At 40.8% G+C, this 26,544-nt stretch overlaps 1 protein-coding gene across 9 annotated transcripts in view; it reads left to right on the top strand.

Moving 5' to 3' along the window:
• Window positions 1–26,544, top strand: part of kcnma1a (potassium large conductance calcium-activated channel, subfamily M, alpha member 1a) — a 141,240-nt gene that overhangs the window by 108,126 nt on the left and 6,570 nt on the right. For 4 of the 9 annotated variants that reach the window (XM_042433078.1, XM_042433075.1, XM_042433072.1 and 1 more), the window contains 9 exons: window positions 7,655–7,748; window positions 11,834–11,957; window positions 13,193–13,417; window positions 13,968–14,160; window positions 17,200–17,313; window positions 20,746–20,876; window positions 23,000–23,194; window positions 23,668–23,786; window positions 24,291–24,515. In XM_042433078.1, the coding sequence (XP_042289012.1) occupies window positions 7,655–7,748; window positions 11,834–11,957; window positions 13,193–13,417; window positions 13,968–14,160; window positions 17,200–17,313; window positions 20,746–20,876; window positions 23,000–23,194; window positions 23,668–23,786; window positions 24,291–24,515 (1,420 nt within the window). Of the gene's footprint in view, window positions 1–3,082; window positions 3,116–3,525; window positions 3,607–7,654; window positions 7,749–11,830; window positions 11,958–13,192; window positions 13,418–13,967; window positions 14,161–17,199; window positions 17,314–20,745; window positions 20,877–22,999; window positions 23,195–23,667; window positions 23,787–24,290; window positions 24,516–25,663; window positions 25,693–26,544 lie in introns of all 9 variants that reach the window. The other 5 variants (XM_042433074.1, XM_042433076.1, XM_042433077.1 and 2 more) reach the window with 3 other exon arrangements.

The following is a 26,544-nucleotide window of genomic DNA, read 5'->3' as shown; positions in this document are numbered from 1 at the left end:
TTGCAAGAAGATAAATTACACCTGAAATGATGTTTTGAAGATTTCTTCCAGCCTTGCCATCCCTTGTAAATGAGGAACACTGCACAGATATTAAAACATGTTTTTATTGGTGCCATCAGTCAATGATAGATGACAGAGAACTATTAATATCTCAAAAAATTCATTTATGCAATTATTAAAAAGGAAACACTCACAATTTGGCCCATAATTACATTTATTTTCTACAATTTTCCATGCACATTTAGTGATTATATACATGTCTCAAATTGTACATTACTCAGCTTGTTGTGCAGATCGCAGTTGTTTTAAATTGTCTACAGTAGCGCATATGAGTATTTAACAGTCTATAGCAGATACACTAGGAGAAGGAAGGGCAATTGGGAGGAAGGAGAGGGGGAGAGAGAGGTTTTGTATATCAGGAAAGAGGACAAGAAAATAGATTAGGTTAAAGGAGAGAGGAGAGTAGAGGAGAAAAAAAACACAAATGGAGAATGCAAAAAAATGATGTTGGCTTGATAAAGAAAAGGTAAGATTGTTAAGGCTTCTGGAAGATTCCCCTTCCTTTCCATTTTCCTTTTGAGTGGATGGGAAATACTAAATTGTCTTTCAATTAGACATGGCAGCAGTAGGCCCAGCTATCAAAGCCTTGGGTTCAGACATACAGATCTGATTTCCTTCTCAACATTCTCCCACCGTCTGCCGACTCAGCCTAGATTAGTGTCAAACATGCCATGATGAGTTTGGCTTGGCCTCTTGTAGTTCGGCCTGCGCTGATATCCCTCGGTACCAATTACTGGCCATTACATGGTTACTGATCTCACTTCTCCCTCAACCCCCTGTAGGATTTCAGGAAAGCCTCCTCTGTCTGAGATTTCTTTCCCTTTTTAACTCTGACTTTGTCTGAACAAAGTGAGTTTAGTGAAGGAGTGCATTGGGCTCTGTCAGTTAGGGATTGCTGGATTTCCTCTCTCCATTTCCTTTTCATTTTTTCCCCGCCAGACTGAGAGGATAAGACATCTTTATCCATGATGACTTCATGCTCTTGTACATCTGAACCAGATTTCTCTATCCTTACTTGGATAACTGATTTATTTGATAGGACTCTTTCATTTAATGCACCCTTTGGTCTGATGCAAGTCTCATTCAGACCACACAGTGTGACACAGGCACCTCTTTAATGGAATTAACCTCTGTGTTGCTTTAATGACACAATATTTTAAATAATAGTCATTTTTAATATGTGCTCATGCAAGTGACTTATGCGGAAAAAAACTGCACAAACAGCAGTCTCTGGACAAATTAGTCAACTGAATAAATTCTGTTTTCTGTTACTAGAATTTATACATATAGAAATCCTGCAGTTCAAACAATTTATTGGATATTGGAGTGAAAATGAGATGAGACGTTAACTTGAGTTGGAGGGAATAACATTTTTAGATAGAGAGGTATAAACATTGGACACAAGAGAGCAAAGGAGAGCAGTTCCAAGCACAAATTGTGTGTTGATGGGCAAGGGTACAATATAAATATACTGTAGTTCCCCCTTGTATGGTTGTGTATACGGATTCTTGTCTTCAACAATTTAAGTTTTCAAATATTACTTTAAAACTTATTATGACTTGCAGCTAACTTGGAAGTTTATAGGTCTATGTATTTATGGTCTTTCTTTTTGACCTGACCATCATCACAGTGGGCCAGTGTCAGTCAGTGAGAGGAGCTTGAGATGTGACGGGGGTTGATATAATGAAGAGGCTGAAGCTTTTAAAGCTGGGCTATGGACAAAGGTTGGGGACTGAGGGCTTGGTAGATGCTTTTGGCTGGATCTGAGGCTAATCCACAACCTTCTGGGCCATGTGTGAGCGCATGTGCACATCTTGTGTGTGTAACGACATGCACATCCCTCTCTGTGTCTGTGCATGTGTGTGCATCTGCATCTCATTGCTGGGGACCTTATCTATCCTGACACGGAAATTATGTTTGCATTTTCATTTTCCCAGCCCTGCTGGTCCATCACCAAACTTGCCCTGACAGCTCCTGTCCACCAGGCAGGCTCGGTCCCCCCTCCTACCCTCTGTCCTATGCCGCCTCGCTACGCCCCAGATGCTAGCCAGTTAGTCTGCCGCCTCTGTGGTGCAGGCAGATTGCTAGAGACAGATGCCAGGGCCACTGTGGGTCGCTGTTTGAGGATCTGTGTCATAGGCCAGCCCTGGGCTCTCATTGTGACCTTTACTGCTGGAAGAGACTCGGGGAAAGAGTGGGGAGTGTCAGCAGCTCAGAGCTCAGTTCAAGTGCTCACTATGCCAGTACTTCTATTGGTTCCAGTCTTCAGTGCCTCTTCAGTCAAGGTCGTATAAAATTAATCCCCAATTAATAGTACTGGCACAAGTGGAGACCTTTAAAAGTGTAGTGTTAAACCCATGTTTAAAAATTCCCATTTTTAAAAATGATGCATTTGTGCTATCTGGACTGCATGTAAAGATCAAGACTCGTTGCATTTGTGCTCTGTCAGTGTTGCTGTTTTGAGTAGCGAGTGTCTGCTGTCTGTGTTTTGGATCTCTACATGCAGTAGAGTACTGTATGTAGTTGCTGTCTGTGTTTCCCATGGTGGCTATATTTGTTCTGTCCATAGACCTGACAATGTTCATCACATTTAAATGGAATTTTAAAAAAAGCCAGTGTTTAATGACTATCTAAATGAGAAATATTACAAAAAATAAAATAACTTCAACCATTAGACTGCCATTACATCTCATTAAAGGTTTAGTACACTTTCCTAAAAGCATGGCTCACTCTGAGAATGGACAGTTCATTTCATTCACCCATCTGCCTTTTTGTGTGCCATCATGCCTTACTTTAATATTCACCACGATTAGGGTTTTTTCTTCCATTATTTTCATTATTTGTGGCCTTAATTTTTGGTTAATGTACTCGTACCTTTCACTGATAGTACTTCATTGTAGTTACATTTAATTTAATTTCCATACACCGCTCTTATGTTGATGTCTCTATATCCTAATGTGTCCGTTTCATTACATCATTTCTCCTCTGTGTGACCTGCCACTTGTCTTTGCATTCTCCTCAGCCAAATATAAGTATAATGGATATGTCAGATCACGTAAGTGTGTTTCTCTGTCCTTCTCCATTCTGCTCCAGCTCTGTGTTTAGACTGCAGACCCCTCACTAGTATGTCATGTAACATGATAAGTACTGATGCTTTGCTTAAGTATTTGCTTCCTTGTCCATTATTCCTTTAGAATATACTGCTGTTGTCTTGTGTCTTATACTGAGACAAAATGTGAAAGTACATAAACCCATCGTTTAACCAGTGTTAAATTGTTTAACTCAGACTGTTTTTTTTAACTAACCTATCATTAACTAATTTCAAAATTTATTGACAGTAAATTGCATATTTAAAACTCCACAAGTAAATAGTTCCTGGTATTTATAATGTATAAGAAATTCTTTTGTGTTTGATAATCCCTTGTAGTTCCATGAACTATTCTTTTTGTATTGTGCTGCATGTAGCAGCAGATGGCACTACAACACCAGGGAACAGTGGAAGTCAAAAAGAGGCTGGCGTTCGATTCAAAGCTGATTGCAATTTAGGTAAATCTCTGGTAAATTATAATTGTTACTACTTGTTAAGAATAAATTTTAGTTTTGAAATACTAACATTTTACATTTATATTTTTATTTAATGTACGGTATTTGTTCTTATAACCATATTGATATTGAAGACATTTTTTGTTTCCCCTTTGAAATACTGGCTGCCTCTTTAGCAAAACTAAAAAGGAATTGCAATAATCATAAAATCAGTTGTTGTTTTTTTTTTTTACATTTAACTGTAACAATACAACAATGCATGGCCTAAAAAAACTATTTCATGCAACTGCAATGCAGATGAAGAGCAAAGCTTGCTCATGCAGCAAACACGGTAAAGGCAAAGCCAGCTTAGCTCACACACAAAAGTAAACATTTTTACTTGTTATTCCTTTGCCTCATCATCCAGTTTACATTGGGTCACGGCGATCTGATAAGACTTGCATGCAGGACAGTACCGTCATGTGATTAGCATTTCAGGAAGGGACAGTTGCCGTCTGGGTTGTTCAGAATGCACAGTGGACCTGCCAGGGCGGGTGAGCGCTCTCTAACGCTGCACGTGTTTGACAAGGGCCAGATGAATCCAGGAGCTATCGGTGGCGCCCCGTAAATCAAGGAGGCAGCTGACGGCTGGGATAAACGTCTGTTTATTGCCCAGGGCCACCCAAGCATGCTCTCTCCTCCAAACAACCAACCATCCACCCTTCTACCAAAGGGAGGAAAAGGGCTCCTCCTCTCCTAGTCAACTTTGCAACCAGATATTTGACTCATCTCCCTCTCTTGTCTTCCTGCAGAGTGCCATTACCCCTTCGATACATACAAACATATGGTTTGACTCTGTAGCCTTAGTCGGATTGTGTGTGTGTGTGTGTGTGTGTGTGTGTGTGTGTGTGTGTGTGTGTGTGTGTGTTTGGTGGAACTGGGTGAAGGTATACGTGCATTTGAACATGAACAGAGTATTTATCCTCACATTGAACACAGCAGGTTGTCACAGGAAATACTGTGATTGCTGTCAAAGTTAAATAAAAATCAGCATTTTAATGCAGAGTTAGAGAAAAGGATGACTGCATTTTTGGTCTGGAATTCAAACACACATTTCTATACATAATCCAAAATGATGCCTTTTACATGTTTAATGATTACAGTTTTTAAATTAGTAATATTATAGATTATTAGTTATAATTTTATATTTGTTGAAATGAAAGTACTGTGCTACACATGCTTGAAATGACACAATATTTGATAAGATTTGACTGGCTGTAGCCAAGCCGTGTCTCTGCTTTGTTGTACCAGAAAGTGTAGCAAGCACAACCCGAGAAATAAAACTGAAGGGCTACTAATTAATTCATGTTTGTCACAAATGCAAAGTAAATGTCGCTGTGAACACTTCAGTTAGAGCGCATGCCAAGATGGAAGAAGTTAAATACAAATTAAGTTTCAACACTAGTTTTTGAAAAATGATAAATTATTTTTTGGCTTTTGGGAGTAACCCGATCAAAAGTGAAATGAATGCCCCACAAAGAAAAATTGTAACCTTTTTTTACAAAAACAGTCCATGATCTTTATCACATATTTATTTTAAATGAATGCATGTTTTTCTGTCTTACCTATTTACCTATATAGCTTAACATTCTACAGTAAGATTATTAATTTTATTTTATGTAATTTTCCCTGAAATCTCTACTAAAACAATTATATAATTTAAAACAAATATAGGAAAATATAAGACTAGTTAATTATTTTACTGTTTAACAATATAATTTAATTACTAACTAATTTATGAACATTAATACAGGCTTTCTCACACTTTTTATTCTCCATTGTTTGACAGTAAAGGATGAAGTTAGACCGTCTTTTCAAAAGCGATCAGTTAAAACCACTGGCTCCACCTCCACCTCCATCACCTCAAATGCATTCCTACCCAACACCCTGCACCCCAACCAGGACCCCCTGGTCAGCCCTGGCCCTATCAACATCCCCCTTGTTAATAACCGTAAAGGAAGCCTGCTCCTCAAGGGGCCGGGGCCTGGGGCTGACCCCTCGAAACTGCGCTTCAGTATCTCAGGCCCAGGAGGCACGGTGGCCAGATCCCTGGCTGAGAGTCGGCTGAACCGGGCCCGCAGTCTGCCGGTGAAATACCGATACCACCCCAGTAATTCCATGCTCCTCAGTCACAGTAGGAACTGTAGGTTGCCCCCTTAGCGGGATGCATCAGTCAGCAACCCTGCCTGTACCGCCCCTTCATTTGTGCTGTTTGCTGCATGACGGTTCACTCTGCTGGAGCTGCTGCTGTTGATGCCACGACCGCTTTGCACGAATATGCCTGATAGTGCAGTGGCTGCTACTGTCTGGGTGACTTTCAAACTAAGTAGCGCTAAAACGTGAATTTAAATTTGACAAAAAAGTGTTGCTTATCAGTAATTATTTTCAATAATGTTGCAGGAGTTGTGAGCTCTTTGCTCGGAGGAGACTGAGCTTTGGGAACTGAAATACAGCACAAACTTAAGTTTTGAAGCAAATAATGTCAAACAGTCATTCTGTCAAACAGTATGGTTAGCAATACATATTATTAGATGTGGTATTTTCAAAGATAGTACATTAGAGAGAGAATTATTTGTAAAGTGGAAAGTGCTTGTGATATTAGCTATTCCGAATGCCCAATTGCATAAAGGAAATGTCAGAGATTGACATTTTATTAGAAGGCAAAGTCATATTTCTTATCTTTTATTAGCAGAATTAGGTGACAGCCTAGAATGGGTGCTCAGACAATAATGAAATTCCACATGCTTGGAATAGTCACGGCTTGCGGCGTGCACATTGATTTGCACTAATATCATGCTGTGTTATTGATTTCTAACTAAAGGACTAATACGGGTTTGAAGTGACGTGCACTTGGCATTTGCGCTGGGAGAGTGCAGAGTGGATAAGAGTATCTGGGTGCCTGTCTGAAAGCTCTTGAAACTCACAGACAGTAGTGAAGATCAGACTACTGTTAGCTTGACTGAAATCTTCAGACGGCTGGGCCTGGCCTCACTCTGGCTGCTCTTTCTTGTCCTCTCTGTCTGGGACTGTAGCAAAGTTTGAAAAGTAGAGTTTTTTTTTTCTATTTTGCAACACAGCAAACTATGATTGACAGGAAACTGAACTTAAATCAGATCAAAATCAACTTAAAAAAAACCCAAAACATTGTGGCAGTGGCCCAGCATCCCTACAAACGCTTAACACCAAAGTCTCAAACACAAAAATGGAATATTTAATCTTACATTAATCATTTATTTTCAGTCATTTGTTAAGTTTTAAGGCTAGTCCTGACCTTCTCCTACTGGAGGATTATGTGCATTCACTTGCTGCTTTTGGTATGCATAGCTCACTAATTCATACCTTGTTAGTGTACCCTGTTCTTCATGATGTGTGACGACTGCTAAGTGTTCTCTTGGCATGGAGGTAGACCTGTAGAAGAGCCATTCTGCGCTTTGGGTAGAACTGGAATAATGGCCTGGGGTTCAGATATTTTTTTCATAAAAAAACAAACAAACAAAACTACCCACTCAAGATCCATCTCCATAACCATTGTCATTGCTTTTGCCCGTGCCCCACTGACAATGACAGTCTGTACCATCACATGGCAATTAATGGTGTAGGTAAGCATGGTCACTCTGATGCAAACTGCTAGAGGTCCAACCACCTGCGCAATTTACCGGGTGTACTGAACAGATGCAGTAATGTATTACTGAAGGCCCTGAAAAAGTGCACCTTAGAAGAGCCAAATATGGGGGTTTTTGGGATGTGAGCCTTCTGTGAAAATTTCCAGGTCATAAATTGGTTTTTCTCCGTGGTTTTCTCCTGCCTTTCTCAGATTTACCTTTGTCCATTACTAATGCTTTCTCTATATTTTCTCAATTTGACACTGAATTATTAATTTTCCTTTTCTTCTGTTCATATTTTTTTTGTTTGCAATGATTAATTGATTGTTGGCTAGTTTTTTTCATGTCAGGTCCAGCACGCTCTCCCAGCCATCTGTCTCTATTCTGACATTCTGCGCATGTGTTTGCAGTCGAAGACGAGCATCCATCAACTCTCTCGCCCAAAAAAAAGCAGCGCAACGGAGGGATGCGAAACTCACCTAACTGCTCGCCCAAAATGATGAGGTAAGAGATGCTGATTTTATTCTCCTTCCAGCCTTCAAACAGGGAGTGAGAGGAAGTCAGATACAGGGAGGAAGAGAGGGAGGGAGGTAGGAAGGGATGGAGGGATATGCGTGAGAGAAGAGATACTTCAGAGGCTGCTGATGGCGAGATGGTGGGAGTTTGGATGGATGGGAGGGGGCAAATTAGGGGTGGCAGAAGAAGGAGGTAAGAAACTCTGTGAGAGAAAGAGAGAGGCGAAGTGCCCCGTTAGGCTCTGGCTGTTTAGGATGGCATGCTGTCAGCTGTTAATGACAGAGCTGAAATAATATTTCTGTCATGAAAAGAGGCTGTGAGGAGCCCTTTGAAAACTCCTCTGGCTTTAAAGTCCCAGCTGTCACCTCCTCCAGTCTGGTCCACATGTACTCCTTAAACAATGCTGACACTAATGACACCAGCAACCAATCAGAGGGACCTGCATGGTTACTTTGCCCTCAGGCTACTCTTCTATTGTGGGAACCCCTGTGAGTACTGTTTCTGGTACTTAAGGCCATATGCAAGATGTATCATCACAATCAAATATGAATTCAAATATTACCTTCCTTTTATCCTGTCCTGTGGAATTAAATTGCTGTTAATTGATTTTGAAAGATAAAATGAGTAGGTTTTTGTGCTCCTCTGGCTTAGAGGCAGGGTTAGCGACGCGACAGCGAGGAAAATATGGGTAGGCCGAGCTGCGCCCATTGGGACAGCAGGATAAAGGCACGGTGGTGAAGATCTAACAGGACAGGAACACTCATAGCTGCGTTGCCTGTCACTTAATGAGAGTGAGTGTTATGGTCGTCATCTTTATGACTTTACAATAGGAAAATCTAAACAGAGGGCTGTGTGGTTTTTGTCACACGCACTTGTCACTGTTAGTATTTACGCAGTGAAGCTGCAGTGCAGTAGAAACTCCTGTATCTGAATTGTAACCCCTAATCATATTTTCTACTGTCTACTGTGGAAGTTAAATCCCTAAAAGCAAAAACAAATTCTATCTGCAAATAAGAGTAATATACAAGTTTACTTTTAATTTCTATTGTTGAACTTTTTCATTTCTGTTTTTACTCAGTATATTATTTTTTGGTGATTATTATTACTGTAGTGTATTTTCCTTACATTCTAGTTGAGTTCTTTGTACAGTATGTTGGTCCTGCTTGCTTCCCTTAGGCAGCGTTCCTCCTACTGCACTGGAATGCCTTGTGTGATTTTTGTCCAGTATACTTGTCGGCCTCCCCCTCAGTTCTCCACAAAACAAGCACTTAATAAGCCTTCACACTTGCCAAACCATTAGCCCAACACAGTCATACCCTTCAGTCTAGTTTGCAACAGAGCATCATTTGAGATGCCCTTGCTCAGAGGGAGAAAACTGCTACAAAAACAACTACTGTAGACACTGGCACATTTCCAGCTAACTGCTTGTTTAAAAAGGGTGTTTAGTTTGCCTAACTTAAAGCACAAAACCTTTTCTTCTCTTCCTTTTCTGCTTAGGAGATGGTCCCCGTTTGCCATGTAATATATGCATCTTTGCTTTGATCTTGCAGTGATAATAATTCTTGCGAGTTATTTACTCAGTTTTGAAAACGCTTCAAAGCGGTGTCAAAGTTTTCTCTGCTTTAGGGGTGCTTCTGTATTCTGCTGGCTCTTGGGTACTGGGATGACAGGTCCTCTGTTATAGGTGTAGATTTTTTTTTCCAAGTCTTAGCCCTCAGCAAAACATCAAATTACCCATCACAGTCCACAGCCCCCCTTCGCAGCTGCCCCTGTCAACATATAACACCATATATATTAAACAGTTGTGCTTTACAAGGTGGATTTTATGCACAATGAAAAGTGATTGTTTGAGGTAGCCTTAGGGATACTTTATTCTACAAGCAAGGAGGGGGAAAACACAGTTCAGAGCTAGCAAGAGAGCGAGCATACGTATCAAGTATGGTTTTTACAGGACTTGCCGCCTGAAGGCCTTTGTAAATAAATAATGATCAACAGATTGGCTGTGGGCTTTTGAAAAGCATGCCTTTGTCAGTTTGCATGATGGGGAAAATTTTCAAAGCAAGAGGCTGCCTTCGTAGTCTGGCAGAGAGGGATTGGGGGAGCACGCCCATCCCCAGCTTGTGACTGCAGAGTGATACACTGGAATAACTCAACTCTGTTTGAAATATATACTGAGGGAGGGAGGAAGAAAGAGAGGGGGGTGAGACACTGGAGTGTGACATACTATAAGAGAAATATTTGTCCTATATAAGTGCATCTGATAAAATACTGTACTGTAGCTCAGCCAGGGAAAATATTTACTTTAGGGGGGGCTTCTAAAAGAGAACATACTTTCCAATTAATTAATACAAATTAAATGTAAATGTAAAATTTACAAAAAATGTTTACCTTATTTCTTCTTTACATTTAAGAAATTGATATCTCTATATTGTTGTAAAAGCTAAGGGGGACACAGTTTACATTCTAGCTGACCTATCCTTACCACAGCCGTGTTATTAATTTCCCAGTAGCCAAATCTGACGTGTCACTGCGCTAACGAGCTGCAATGCCACCATGGCATTAACACCATTCCCACAAACCTTTTTGACGGGTCATGACTGACGACACGCATCCAATCGCGGAGGATGTCACAGTATCATCTGCAGCTGATATCCCTTGGGCGTGGCACTGTGGCTCAGACGACATGTCTGCTCTCTCCCTGAGCCTTGTGGTAGGTTGAACCTGAGGCAGGGAGAAGGCAGAGGGAGGAGGAGGTGTGTGGAGCCTTTGACAGGCTGCCAGTCACACCACTGACAGCTCTGTGAAAGATAGCTGTCTTGGCAGAGAGGTGGAGCGGCAGCCCGCCTGCATGCGCCAGTCAGCCCCTGTGTGGAGGCGAGCAGAGCTGAGCAGATTGAAGTGACAGGGGCTCCGTGGAGTTGATTGGCGCAACACGCGGCTCTGGATGAAAGATTCAGGCTGAGTGTAAAAACACTAAATGCTGTCAGTGTTATTATCACCTGCACTAACTGATAGAGGGAAGAGGGGGGAAGAGAGGTAGAAAGAGAGAGAGAAGGTGGCTAATTGACAGCTTTTTTTCCCCCTTACCTTTACTTTTCCTGCGATGGCATGCAACCCAAATGCAGGCTGAAGGAAGAGGCAACATCAAAGCCCTGTCAGCGAATGACAATGTTGATAGAGGATAGAGAGAGTGATACTGAGAGAGATGTATGCCAAATTCCTGAGATGTTTTCTCCCATATTATTCAAATGTCTGTCTCTCTTCAGTTCCCCTTTTTGAGTCTGTATGGTGCTGCTTCCAGTATTTGGGCTGAATTGTAAATAAATTACACATGTGTTGCTGTAAATAAGCAATGTTTATTGAAGAACAGCACTAAATTTCTGCACGATATCCTGACTCAGTGTTTTGGATTAAATTTTCTGGATCGCCTTTAGAGAAACTGTGTGAACACGTCTTGTAGAATAAGTGCAACAACAGGAGAGGCGGTATAACAGGACTGACAGGAGCCCTTTCATGGTCAGTGTTACACCGGATAAAACTCAGCAGCCCACTGCTGTGGATTAGCCTGTTTGGTTGTGACATGCTGTTGAAACATTAATGGCCATCAGTTGGGAAAGCAAAATGTGATTGGGCAAATTCCTGAAATATTTAAAGTGTGAGCCTTTGGAGCTTTTACTATTTGCGCCGCATGGCGTCAGGAACTGGAAGAGAGGGTAAAAGCTGGTAATTGGCCTTGCGTTGCCATGCCATTCAGTCAGTAGCACTCAAGTCTTGCTGTTCTTCTCTGTACCACTGTGAGCACTAGGGTCTGTGAGTCTCCTGATGACTTGACATCAAGGACAAGAAGTAAAGGAGGAATGCTACAGTAGTTATGGGACCTATAGTATGTAGTGCAACAGAAAGTTAAACACTCTGAGAATGGGATGCACTCTTTAAGACATTGTATGAATAGATGGTGTTGATCTCAAGAGAGCAAAGAGTTCTTTCATCTCCTTCATGTTACCACTTTTCCACTGCTGCAGTCATTTCACAAATTGGTCTAACATGAACGTCTTGTTCCATTTTCTCAGTAGACACGACCCCCTTCTAATTCCTGGAAATGAGCAAATCGAAAACATGGACATGAACGTGAAGAGGTATGACTCGACAGGGATGTTTCACTGGTGCCCATCAAAAGACATCGAAAAAGTCATCCTGGTGAGTGGAGCAAGAATTTTGTAACTGAATTCAAAAAACTAACAAAAACAGAATATATGAGAAAAGAGAGAATGTAAAGTAAGTATGCTCAGGAGCAAAAGTTTCCCCTCAATTTTGAAGTAATCCTATCACATACTAATATGTATTGAAATCTCTCTCACTGCCTCTCTGTTGTTTCAAGGTGAGTTTATTGTTTTCTTTATATACCCACTAAGGATCAGTGAACGGCATTGCAACACTCCACGCATGAGTTTGCTCAGATGTTTTAACAAGTTCGGCAGTTTGTAAGCATTTAGGTTAATACATCATTTGTTTGGGCAGGATCAGCAGAATTTTTGCAAAGTGTCTAGCATCTCTTTCCAAATAAAAACAAGAGAGGCAACAGCCACCCATATAGTTGACATTAGTCTGATGAAGACAGCAGTGACCTTGTTGCTCCGGGAAGACATGATGCAGGCTTTAATTCTCATTGTGTGCAAAGAAGAAGAAAAGTTAAATTTGCCAAATCAGGCTGAAACTATGAGCTGATTTGCAGCAGTGATCCCTAATGTTCTTAGTTTTACCTAAACAAAGACACAGCTTCAGTTTCACACTAACTTTTATCATAGTAGCATTTAGTGTGCTTAACATACACTCGAGTTTGCACATCAAGCTGGTGCGACAGGCGACAGATCTTGAAAGCAGGGCGTTGCATTGTTCTGTGACAACATGAGCTTCACAGAGGAGCTTTGTTTATTTATACCTGTCTGATTTATGACAGGGGTCCTAGTCATACATACTGAATGTGCCTAAAATCTTACAAACTGCATTTATCAGCACCTGATTAAATCAGCTGCCCTTTGAGGAGGACCACTTGTTTTGTCTGTTTTGTAAAACCCTGTTTCAGATTATCCAATAAACTGCTTATAAACAGAATAGTGGTTAACCAAACTTTTGTTTTTGTAAAATATAAAGCCTATAAGTAGAATGTTTTAATGATGGACTAAATATATGATTCAATTATAATTCATCAGTGGTTAACAAACTATTTCATGTGGGTTTATAAGAGTTTATAGTGAACTTTAAAACCGTTAAAACTACAAGTTGTTACCTGGTGCACATAACTCAGTTTTCTGTTAACATCACTCATTTCTTTTCTGTAAATCTGTGTTTGTCTCTTCCACTCTTCTCTCTATCTACACTTTTCCTCATTCCCTTCTCTCTGCTCTTCTCCCCCTCCCCTGTGTTCCCTGCAGACCCGGAGTGAAGCCTCCATGACGGTGCTGAGCGGCCATGTAGTGGTCTGTATATTTGGGGATGTCACGTCCGCTTTAGTGGGGCTGCGAAACTTGGTGATGCCTTTAAGAGCCAGCAACTTCCATTATCATGAACTAAAGCCTATAGTCTTTGTGGGCTCTCTGGATTACCTGCGAAGAGAATGGGAAACTTTACACAACTTCCCCAAGGTCTCCATCTTACCTGTGAGTTCACTGCCTTAGGAGATAAATATTAATCAGAATCATTCAACTAACAAGGCGTTGACATTTTGAGTTACATGGGCATTGAAATCCTGAGAGGGATTGTCACTTTGATTTGATCACACATTATTCAATTGAATGATCACTCCATGAGAGCTCAGTCAACCCCCCTCACCCAGAGCAGTGACACATCCTGCATATCCAAAATGGAGTTTATGTGTGTTGCAGCTGCAACGCCCATCACAGATGGCGTGGTTTGCTGCCTTAGAGCTTGTTAGGCCTGGCTTGACTGATGATCAGAGAAGAATCTCAAACACAGCCCTCAGCGCAGGCTAGCCTTTAGATTAGTCCATGTCTCTGATTCTCCGATGCCCAGTTACATCAGTGGAATGTCATCGCCTCAAAACAAGAATACTTGTTAACTAATTTCCCAAAGCTCCACTCCGCTCACTTCTTAAATTTGTTTTTTCTCTCCCCCATCTGTCTGTTCTTTGCATTTTGCTTTCTCTTTCTCTGTCTTGCTCTTTCTCTCTCTGTTCTCCTCACCCTGAAGGGTACACCATTAAGTCGGGCAGATTTAAGGGCTGTCAACATCAACCTCTGCGACATGTGTGTAATACTGTCAGCCAATCAGAACAATATCGAAGACGCCTCACTTCAGGATAAGGAATGCATCTTGGCATCACTCAACATCAAGTCTATGCAGTTTGATGACAGCATCGGGGTCTTACAGGCTAATTCCCAAGGTAAGGAGCGTCCTATTAGACTCCATGTGCACTGCTGCCCAAAGGGGACAAGTTGTAGCAGGGAGGGAAGTCAGTGAAGAGAGAAAAAGATTGGAGGGAAAATGAGAAGGCCACATAGGAGGGATTAATACAGTTTGTAAAGCACAGAGTCTATAAAGTGCTCTTAATTGAAATACTCTGCAAGTTTGTTCTGAGTGGCATCTATAAACTGACTTTACTGTAACTCCTGCACACAAACCATTGTGGTGATTGCTTCATCAAGCCTTTGAAGAGTGTTTACTCCACATAATTTTCTGATGATTTCAGTCTTGTCCCTGGTAATTACATGCTGCTAAACCTCCTTGATAATACTTTTTAATGATGTAATCAACATGACTGTGTCATTTGATGTTGTTCCCCCTGATCTGGTGTCTGGCAGATCGTCTGGAACAGATTGTTGATGTTTGCAGACAAACACACAAACCTGGCATCCCATCAGGCCTCATCATCATTAAGCAGCCAGTACAAATCACCAGACAGGCCAATTCAGCTGCTCCTCATTAGTCACAACAAAACAGCGATACTCGCATGCACACACCTTCGCGTTCAAATGCATGTGCACGTGTCCGCGCACAAAACAGACACACAGACAACAATGTCATCGCAATCTTTACACGCACATCCACAGACAGGTAATCTTCGGTTTATGATTAGCCTGAAAGCCATGACATGCCTCAAGCTCAGTACTATTTAGTGCCACCACAGTGACTGTTGTAAATACAAATCAAAGTTGAAGGTCCAAGAGGCCATTATTTTTTAGTGCAGAGCACTTCCACATGTTTTAGGAGAATGCCAATGCTGTTATTTCTCCAGCCTTGAGTGAGTGATGTGCTGTCGATAGCCGTGCCACTGAGGAACAATAAGCAGGGGTAAATCTAAGAGCACACCACTCTGGGGAGCAGTATTCACAGAAAGCCACCTCAATATGGAAACCCACTAGCCTATATCCTCTCCCAGGGTCGATGGATGGAGCCTATTGTCATCAATAATTGGGTCTTACATCAACCACCCATTTCAGTGATAAATACTTCACTTTAGAGAACACACACACACCGCAGTGACATGCAATCATGCATACACCAGGAAAAACACACGCACATGCCCAGACACTACTATTGTATCATAGGTATTGCTTTGGGGATTCCTTCCTCTAAGCGATGCTCACATTCAGACACTGTCTGTGGAATTTAAAACAAGTAGGTGCAAATGAATAAGTAAACATGCGCTTTCCTGAGGGAGAGCTTCTCACGGCTGCTCTAGCATGTAGTCAACCACAGAGCATAGCTGTGCCCGGGGGGCTACAGGGATAAGGGGGTATGTAACCCAGATCTCACGTGTCTATTGTACAGTGCAGCCAAACAGATGAGGTTACAGCCTCACAGTAGCACCAGACAGCCAGAAGGGGAGATATTGTGTGTGATGTGAACTCTGGTTTGTCTATTTTGGGCAGTAAATGATGAGTTAGTTTCCAAAATGTTACAGTTTCTACTGATTATGAAATCCAATTAGAAATAAGCTGAAGTAATTCAATTTTTCCTTAATTAAGAGGATTCAAGCAGAAAAATGTTAGCATTTTTGCCCATTGACTTTCAGTTTAATTGTATAAAGAGATACAAGAGTATTGCATGAGTCATAGGAGTGAATGACTCATGTCGGAATGAAATCTTTGCATGAAATCACTTTTAGAAGATTAGGATGATCAGGGAGATAAACACATTTTAGCTCTTCTGGTCTTGCAGTGCTCTGGTTCTGTCTTAGAAAGACAAACAGCTTTCTGTTTGGAGCTCACCAACCCAACTTTTGAGCTGTTTGTAACCTGTAACAGATTTTGAAAGCAGTTCAGCAGCAAGCTTCATGTATCCCCGTTCCCACCAACGATCACTTTCTGCTCTACACAGAGCGCAGAATGGAAGCCGTTCTTCTACAGCTGTGTACGGTTTTCATGTTCACTATGATACAATAAGAGCAGTGTTTAGAGGCAATATTCAAAAACATGGTGTCACTCTCCAGAGGGGTAAGCATCATCCTTTATGGACATCGACAAAATGATGTTCGCACTGTCTAAGCCTGTGCTCTCTGGTTGACTCGGAGTGTCAAACCTTTGCTATTTCCAAGTTCAATAATTGGTATAACAAGAGTTCTGGTTCAGTGTGTGCTTCCCACTGTGTACTCAACTACTTGGTGTGTTTTGTGTTGCAAAGGGCTGGAAGATCTCTTTTGTAATGTAAGCAGCTCATTGAGTTTCTTGACAGAAAAGGCACATACACACACACACAGGCGCACACACACACAGAATTTGCAATCCTTTAAAAACTTTGTGACCTGAATATATTCCCTGCATTATGTTTCCTTGGTGGTGGCACTATAAGCTGGCGTTTTGCTGTAGTCAGCACTAAATGATGGATGTCAAAACACAGTTGATGCATTATGCATATAGCATTACAGATTTAAGGTGTTTACTTGTCACTTTGAGGAAATGCAAAAATGTGAAGTCATGTGAATTCATACTCCTGTCACTTGCACTTGTATTTCATGGTTCTGAGCCACGCCATTTCCGATAAAAGGTTTTCCGGATCCACTTCACCAATTTTATCGTAACAAAATGAACAACATATAAAATTTATGTGTGCCCGTTGATGGAGGGATGTGAATGCTAAATATGTCGTAGCTGACCCCTAAAAGCACAGTATCCATGTTGCAATTTTTAGGCAGGCGCCTTGTTCACTTACTCTCCTCTCCGTCTTCCACCACTTCCTTTTTTTCTGTCAATCCACACATTTGAATGACACAGAAAGTGCACATCAACAACTTCTTGCTGAGTGAGCTGACAAGCACTATGTATAATGGTATTGATACAGCGTTCCAGGTCATGTCCTCGTGCTTATGATACCCTTGTAGTAGGACCACTTAAGAAACTTTACTTGGTGTGTATTTTTCTTTACCTAGATAATAATGGAAAATAAATGTGCTCTGTCAATCTGTATTTGCTGTGGTGTTCAGGTTTCACGCCTCCTGGAATGGACAGGTCATCTCCAGACAGCAGTCCAGTACATGGCTTTGTGCGGCAGGCTTCCGTCACCACCGGATCCAACATCCCCATCATCACAGAACTAGGTAAAACTGTTTACACCCACCTTGAATGCAAACATTGCATGCCATACCCAGTAACCTCAGATCAACTCATTATTCATTTGCCGACATAGGCACATAGAGCTGATAATCAAAGACTTTCATGCTGCTACCAAAAGTTCCAACTCATTCAAGGTCAAATGGACTTAGGAATGTGTCATGTGGAATTTTTGTTCACCTTCATGGTGTCAGTAGCTTTGCCCAACTCAAGTTCATATTCGTATGTGAATTATTGGATCTGACTAGCTTTTGTCAAGTGATGATAATGTTAGCTTGTGGGGACAGGAACATATCGTTGCTCTGCGGACAATGTGGACTGCTGTAACTTGAGGATGTCAGGGAGGCATTTTAAGGACTGTAGCTACATCTCCTGCATCACTAATGCACAAGAGAAACTCTGCCTGATGGAGAGGGTGAGAAAGGGGAAAAAAAGGCAAGAGAGTGAAAAGGTAGAGGGAAAAAAAAACTGCCTTGGTTGCAAAATGGGTCCATTTATTAATAACAATGGCAGTGGCTGTATTCCCACTGGTGGTGGGGACTCATGAAACTTTCAGATCTCTGAGGGGCCTTCTAAAGCACCAGAGACTGGCTACTCTGTCTCCCCTGACCCAATTAGGGAGCAATGGAGCATGAGGCCAGCTAAGAAAAGGCCAGAAAGAGAAAGGAGCTACCTAATGTTACTTGTAACCGGGCCAGCCATTACCTGTGGAGAGGCTCTCCCATTAGACTGCTGACCGCATACGTAATCATCAAAACTAGATGCTAGCTTTGTTGGAGTCATTGGTTTCTGCCCAGGACTCGAATTCACCCCGCTAGAAGCTTCAGTGTTGTTCCTCTGCTCGCCCCAAGCTAGAGAATTTTACAGCTACCGCAACACTAGATGTGATAACATTGTCCTTCAGGAAAGGAAGGAGTAAGAGTATACAGAGGAGAGAGTGGCTGCATGTCTCACTGGAACCATATACTGTAATTACATTGTCATATGTTCAGTTTACAGTGCCAGGAGCAGATTAAAGTCAAGTTGAAACATAAAAACACGCCTCATCTGAGTTGCATGATCAATTTTGTGGTGCGGCGTGTGAAGTAGGTGTGTTTATGGATAAGACCTTGTTTATCCCTTTCACTGTCTTACCGTGAAATAATTTATTGTTGTTGTGGTGGTATGGCCGTTCGACAGCTCTGGCTTTGTATCTACGGTGCACTCTAATCCAGGGTGCTTTACTTTTAGATACCGGACAACCATGAATGTCTCAGAGTAATTCCGGAGATGACACGAGTAGTCTGAGACAGCGAAAATGCCTTTATTGCAGTCTTTGAAACTGTTTCAATAACGACACCATCTCTTCCCCCTCTCTGCACTGTCTCATCACCATTAGCTAAACCTGGCAAACTACTGCCATTGGTTTCACTCAGTCAGGAAAAAAAAAGTGGAACCAACATACAAATGATAACAGAGCTGGGTAAGCTGAGCCTTTGTCCTCTGCTGCCGTTCGTTCCCTCGCTCCGCCGCTCTGCTCCTCATCAGCTTGTCTTGATTTATCTGGCTGCAGTCAAGGCCCTCGCTGCTCCCATGGCTTCACTTTGAACACATTTTTATTCTTCATTCTGGTTGAAATTGACTGTCTTGTTTTGGCCCCTTTTTAATGATTTTTTTTTTCTTTTTGGGGTTGTTTTTTTTTTTCCTCCAGTTGTGTTTGCAGAGCATCACTAGGCCTTTGATCATGCTCAGTCTGTCCTTGTGGCTGTTTTCATAGCAACACCCCTCCTGCCCCTCAACCCCCCTAGTCCTCCTCCTCCTCCACTCACACACACACACACACACACCCCCCCCCCCAATTCACTCCTTTGGCCCACGCCCGTTTGCATCAGCCCCTTGTCTCTTTGACTGACATTTCTGTTCCACAGCACACAGGAAGCCTGGGAAGAAATCAGATTTCAAAAACAAAAAAAAAAATCTCAAGATCAAACCATCTTTTAAGCTGTTTATTTATTTTTTAAATTTATTTTCCAGTTTCTTTATTTCTCCTCCAGACCGTATCTCTGAAGCACAGATATCGGAGGAGTCAAACAAAAACTTGGGTGATGGGTGATGCTCGTTTTTCAAGTTATGCTGGTTCTTAGACCCTTCACTGCCCACTGCTGCTAGAAATACAATCTGAGGAAAAAGACAGGCGCTATAGAGAGTACTTGGTTGAAGTACCAAGTATATTATTGTTTTTATTTTGTTCCACTAATTATGCTCTACATGTGAAACCAAAAAAATCTTATTATTTCAGCTTTGGGTTCTTACTTTGCCATTTAGTTCATTCATTGGGCTTGATTTTTGTCATTAATCTTGAGATTAAAAAAAGTGTGCTGTTATCTGGAATTTATTTGACTTTCAGGGCACAGGTAAATATTTGAGATACATATCTCTGAAAGTGATGATGTGACAAACACATTTATCAAGAAAAACTCTGAAAAACATAGCATGACTTTATAAGTGCATGGATTTCTAATGTTATAGTAGCCATTGTTGAAGTCTCACTTTTTATCACATTTACCGGATACATTAAGAATTACCTGTATGCTGTCATTCTCAGAAAATATTCATATTTTATTTTTACGGCTTCACAGTACACAGACTGGTCACTGTCTCTTGACAGAGAATTTATCTGTTTGTGTGTGTTACAATATATACAGTATACTGTATATGTAGTTTTGTATTGCAGTAATTTAAGATCAAGACACAGTGGCTACTGAGGTACTAATGGAGAATAGATATATGACTGATTCATAACTGGGGACTTCTGCAATGGTTATCACTGTGTATGCATAATGTACTTCAATATTTTCTCCTTAAATTGTGGTTTGTATAAATGTATGAAATGCACCCTGCATGTGATAAACTGTAGATTTAATATTCAAAATTCTAAAAAAAAAAAATAAAAAAAAAAAAAGCTTTTTGATAAAGTTAAAAACCTTTTTTTTCACCTTCCAAACAATGATACAGTACATGGATAGAAGGATAGAAAATTACAGATAACATATTTACTGTATTTTTAACCTACAGTATTTTAGGGCGAATCAAAAAATCATGTCAATTGTTTGGAGAAGAAATTACGTTCATGTTTAGTGTTGTGGTTAAAAATAAGTGCAACTGTAAGACTGCAAAATAAAGAAGCAAAATATAATGTGCATCTAATCTTACATTATATTATAAGCTCAAACCTTAAATCGATACCTATATACCTGAGATTTATCTGTTGCATTAGCATGACTTATCCAAATCTTTTCAAATGTAACTTAAAGACACAAATAACTAAAATCTTTCTTTATTTCTGAACTCTCAGGTGTGTTGGTGTCTGTGTGTGTGTTTGTGCTCATTCCTCCTCACAGCTCCCTGTCTCTAACTCAGCTGTGTTTCTCCTCTCTCAGTGAACGACTCAAACGTTCAGTTCCTGGACCAAGATGATGATGACGACCCAGACACAGAGCTGTACCTCACTCAGCCCTTCGCCTGCGGCACTGCCTTCGCTGTCAGTGTACTCGACTCCCTGATGAGCGCGGTGAGTCTTCAAACGCGCTGTACACTCGCTGTGGTGGTAGAATGTTTTCCAAAACCGATTATCACTTTGTGGAATTGTACATTTTCCAACATGTTTTATAATTTAGGTTTTCAGTTTATTTTGTGTTTGGTTGCTCTTACACAGTAACTGAATTTCAAAAAGAGAACATTTCACAAAAAGTACATGGGGATACTCGGCCCACTGGGTAATGATTGCATGTTGTTGCACTGGTAGAGACTGTTGGGTGAGGGAAAGAGTTAAGAAACTTGGTGAGTCAGACTTGAAAAATGGACCTTAGAAAACTTTAAAAGGTCAGAATGCAGAGAATTTTTTGGTTTTCTTTCACTTCTTTGGTGGTCATGACTGTACTATCAGATATATTACTCATGTATTTCACATTCAATCAGAAACATATTTCCAAATAGTACATTATCTGGTTAGAAAAGAAAGTAATTTTTAAATTAAAGGGAAGATTATCTCATGAACAATATAGACTTTGCAGTTGGTGTAATTCAGAAATGCTTTCTCAGTAGAGAAAAAATGGGGTATGTATAGTGATAAGTTTCAGTAGATGGACAGTTTGGGCATTTCAAGTAGACAGAAGTTGGTAAATGAAATGGTTCAGTACATTGATCAGACATGCCTGCCAGCTGCACTGACATCAAAAGGAGAATTGTTGGTCGTCACTCCTCATCTTAAGTATTATGAATTCAACTTTCAAGAGCCTTATTAGGTCTTTAAACAAAGTAAGTGTTGAAGTTTAGCGTAGCACTTGACTGTAACAGGCCAAAGAAACAGTCTTTCATCTTTTGACAATGTCACCGCTGCACCAAAGATAAGATAAAGGAAGAGGTAGGGGAAGAAAATCCCCTTCTACACCTCATCCCCCCCCACCCCTTCTCATGACAAACTGTATTTTTCCCCTTTGGTGCTGTGATGGCTTAATTCCAGCAGCCCTCTCGTTGAGTGAGGGGTTAGAGGGGTGTGCAGAGCTGAGTTGAGCAGGGAGTAGAGCAGGCGTCAGCTGTAGTCTGGCACTGGTCAGAGGTGAAGCTAGCTAATGGACAGTGCTCATCCATCATGAGGCTCTGCAGGCCTGTCAGGGGCCCGGAGAGAGGAGCTGCCACTCTGGCCCGGCTGCCGAGTGACATCGGCTGTCTTCACATGCGGCAAAAACAGGTCCTGATCGGCTTGAAGGACAAGAGAACCTGACACCTACAGAGCGCAGTCAAATCGTTGTTTCAGAAGGGAAAAAAGACATACAATGCACAGAACAGTGTTCAGAGAGGAGAGAATAGTGTTGTATTGAAGTATATCTGTTTCATTTAAAGAGCTGATCCCACATTTGATCATCAGGTGTTATTTGACTATGTCTATCTCAAATTTGACAAATGACGTTTAACCTAATAAGACTATGTTTGCAGTGAATAATTAAAAGGATCAGTTCACCCAAATTATAAAAGCAAATAGTTTTGGTTTTTTTCCCCAGATTTTTAGCTATTGTCTTTTACATTTCAGCTTTCACCAAATACAATGAATAGAATTTAGTTTGTGGTGTTTAAAAATGAAATTTTTATAAAAACTGTGTTTACTCTGGATAAAATACAGAAAGAGCTGTCAACACATTTCATAGAAACTGTTTCTGCTGTAGAAAGTATTTCCAATGACAACTGTGCGCAGTGACATCTGTGGATAATCCAGAGCAACAGGGATGTTGAGTCTGGAAAGATATGCTGCTGTTGATTTTTTCAAATGTGATTGTTTTGAACACCACAAATAAGAGAGATCTGAAAAAAGATAAGTCAGATCTAAAAATCTAAGCAAATAAAACCAAAACTATGTGCATGTCTAAATATCACTTTAGGCCTTTTTTTGTTTTTATTTTTGTTTTTGCAATTTTGGTGAACCAAACCTTTAAATCTGTTGAAATTATAACATCATAAGAGTGGTGCACCACACAGAAAGTCCTCTGTAATATGTAGATCTGCTTCCTCTCTTCCCAGTCAGTTCTATGTGAAGAGACAAGCTGAGGGTCCACATAACAGGGACTCAACCTTTTTCCCACATCTGCCACCTCTGAACTAATGGCATCTGCTTACAGTTATCCTCTCTCTTCTCCCCAGACATACTTCAACGACAACATCCTCACGCTGATTCGGACGCTGGTCACAGGGGGAGCCACACCAGAGCTTGAGGCTCTGTTGGCTGAGGAGAACGCTCTCAGAGGAGGCTACAGCACACCGCAGACACTGGCTAACAGAGACAGGTGTCGCGTCGCCCAGCTAGCCCTCTACGATGGGCCATTTGCCGACTTGGGGGTAAGTGAATGTTTAAGCAGAGATGACACGTTTTGGCACTACCCAGCAGCACACATCTGGCCGCCTCCGCTCCTCGCGGTCCTTAATCCGATGTGAAGAACAGTGATCACGCAAAGCAGGCCTTAGTGGGTGGAGGGCTTTGGAGAGAACAATGAACACCACCAAGGAAATTCCAAGTTTAATTCGTTCCAACCTTGTTTTCACAGGTTTTTGTCATTGTTATGAAGAACTTCCAATATTGAAGTAATTTGCTCTTTTCTTGAATTAATTATGGCATAATTTTAAAGCATTGCTGATTGCTACAGTCACCATTGCCAACAGCTGGTATTCACTCGCAAGCAGAATATCCTCTGCAATGCAGAACACTGAATTTGCACCACAACTTTACAAAGAATCACATTTACTGCCACTGAACCATATCATCAGGCTGACCTAACACACACGGATGGTGTCTTTGTTCTGTTGTTCATCAGGATGGCGGCTGCTACGGGGATTTATTCTGTAAAGCATTGAAGACGTACAACATGCTGTGTTTTGGAATCTACAGATTAAGAGACGCTCATCTCAGTGTACCGAGCCCGTGTACAAAACGGTACAATATCTGCCTTTGCTCAGTGTTAAAATGAAGATTTTATTGTTATAAAATGTCTGATTAGGCTGATGTCCACCATCAAATGCAATTCATGTAATAACATGAATTGCATTTGATTCATAACATAGAATTGCCTCTTGTTAAGTACATTATTTTCTATTATAATGCAAAAATGTAAAAATGCAATAAATCTAGTGTTTTTTTATATTGTTCTTCATTGTCAAAATTCTCTAATTTGTAAACAGATATTAATTGAAGTATATTTTCTGTCTAATTATTAATTTAAATTTTTTTGCACACTCATATGTAGCCTATGTATATACATTTATCCATATTGCTTCTTTAAATATTGAAGTAGTGAAGTTGTTAATTAAGTTAACACAACCCCAAATTCCTTTATAGTCAATATATGCTTTTCTTTCTTTGATGTATCCTTCACTATTTGCTCTTTCCCAGCAAGGATTGTTAAAGTTTAATCCTCTCTAACATTTTTTTTCTGGGCAGATATGTGATCACAAACCCACCGTATGAGTTTGAGCTGGTGCCCACAGACCTGATCTTCTGCCTCATGCAGTTTGACCACAACGCGGGCCAGTCCCGAACAAGCTTGTCCCACTCTTCCCACTCCTCTCATTCCTCCAGCAAAAAGAGCTCCTCCATCCACTCCATCCCGCCCTCCAACCGGCAGAACCGCAGCAGTAAGACCCGGGAGGCCCGCGACAAACAGAAGTATGTGCACTCACATTAGAGTTTTAGCCTGCATGTTAAGTGTTTTATACCTGTATTCTATAGATGTGTGTGCGTGTGTGTGTGTGTGTGCAGACTGTGGTGACACATGCACTGATGAGTACTGTATATTGTGGGATTTGTGTTTTGTTTGTGATTTGTGCTCTGCGTCCATGCCCAGTGTTTGTGCTTTTTCCTCCATAATCATCTGCATGTGGTCTTCACTCTCACATCACAGCAATCACTACATGACATTAACAAATTTAGTGAACTCACTCTGTGGAAAGCCGGGCACATTTGTTATAGTCAAAGACTCTGTGGTATTGTAAACATTAAAAACCACTTGTTTGCCTTTGTGGTTGGAAACAAGTTTACAGTAAAGGCCTCAAACACAGCAAAATGACATGACATAATACAACACACACATCCAATATGTCGTCTACCTGTTGTATCTGTCTTAATATATTAGATGTTTTGTGTCTAACCCTTATATTTGTGAAGTAAATAACTGTTGTTTGTTGAATATTTGTTGATATTTGTGCACATTTTAACAAACATGATGAGTACGCCTCGATCATGGATGTAATGTATTGTGATTTACTTACTGTAGCTGTATTTTTAGTATTTTATATAAATGGTAGAGCAACATTACTGATACATTGTAACTCATAAAATCATCCCCCATTAGCGGTGTTGATATTTTGTTGCATCTGTACTGCTTTACTGCATGTCCATGTTGGTAGCCCTCTTTAGCAGGCTCTTATTTCCTGTTTTGTTTATAATTACAGTCATAAGATTATTTTAAATTTGGTGAAATAATTTTTAACCTACATGTTATATAATCTTCCTCCAAAATATACACGTTGAATTTAATTTTCATGTGGGAGAATACAGTAACAAAATTTTTAAATCGTGACATATTCTAAAAGCATGCAGATTGGTTACAATCGTACTCTTTCACAAAGATTTACTAAATGATAAATGAAAAGCCCTCAATACATCTTAAAATTAAGATGTATGATATACTGTAGTCGAAATACTGCTGTAAGAAGCTTTAGTTGGACTTGGTAGTCACTTGTCAGTTGTGTATTTGCCTTGTAGACTGTAAATACTACTTACTTACAGTAGATTACTTACCTCTCTTTCTGAAGTGCAACAAGGATGAATAGAATGGGCCAAGGTATGCAAGTTAACGATTCTGCATGACTTAGCAACCTTTACTTGGGGTTCCAGTCATAACTATGTCCTCTGTGGATATTGTTATGACGAGGGGAGTTTGTTTTTATTTACTCTGCTCTTCAGATATGAAGTAAACCATGCCTCAGTTTAAGTTTTGCTTTCATCTGGAAAGCAAAATGTCTGCTGCTGCTCCTGCCTCCTCCCTGCCATGATCAGGACCATCTCCACATTGCATGAGGTTGAGACGAAACCCCCCCCTTTCTTTGTGCCTTTACCTCACTTGATGATATGAGTTTCCTTTTCCTCCAGACAAATCCTTTTCTCCATTGTTTTTTTTCCCCGTCATTCATCATGCCTTTTTATGATTTCAACTTGAGATGGTTTGCATTGTGTGAGAGGTCTGTGTGTTTGCGCATCTTCCCTCTTATTGAATGCTGTCAGATGACTGTAGCAGATTTTTAGAGTTCATATTTGCGGTCATTGAGTACAGTATGTTGTTATTGTAGCAGCATCAGCATAAACCACAGGGTAACATGTTGCCCAACTGTACAAACCCAGATCATAGCTCACATCTAGGTCAGACTGATTCAAATCCCCCTGATGCAGCCAAATTGCTTATTTTTCACAGAACTTTAAGAAAGTGTGTCCAGCCCTGTGCCATCGGTCACACCAAAAAAGTGGGAGGTGTGACCGATTTTAAGTCCAAATTGGAGGGGGATATGAGTCTGTGAGTTTCCTCCTTGTAACCCTGTGCACCTGATATGGTGGTTTGAGGCGACAACACTAAGTTCACCGTATCGGCAGCGGAGAGAGATGGCAGACATCTTGCTTCACCTCAGGCACAATTCTACAC

This window comes from Thunnus maccoyii, chromosome 14, assembly GCF_910596095.1.
Source record: "Thunnus maccoyii chromosome 14, fThuMac1.1, whole genome shotgun sequence".
Classification (NCBI taxonomy): domain Eukaryota; kingdom Metazoa; phylum Chordata; class Actinopteri; order Scombriformes; family Scombridae; genus Thunnus; species Thunnus maccoyii.
The sequence above is the reverse complement of the archived record's forward strand: the minus strand, read 5'-3'. Positions and strand labels throughout refer to the sequence as shown.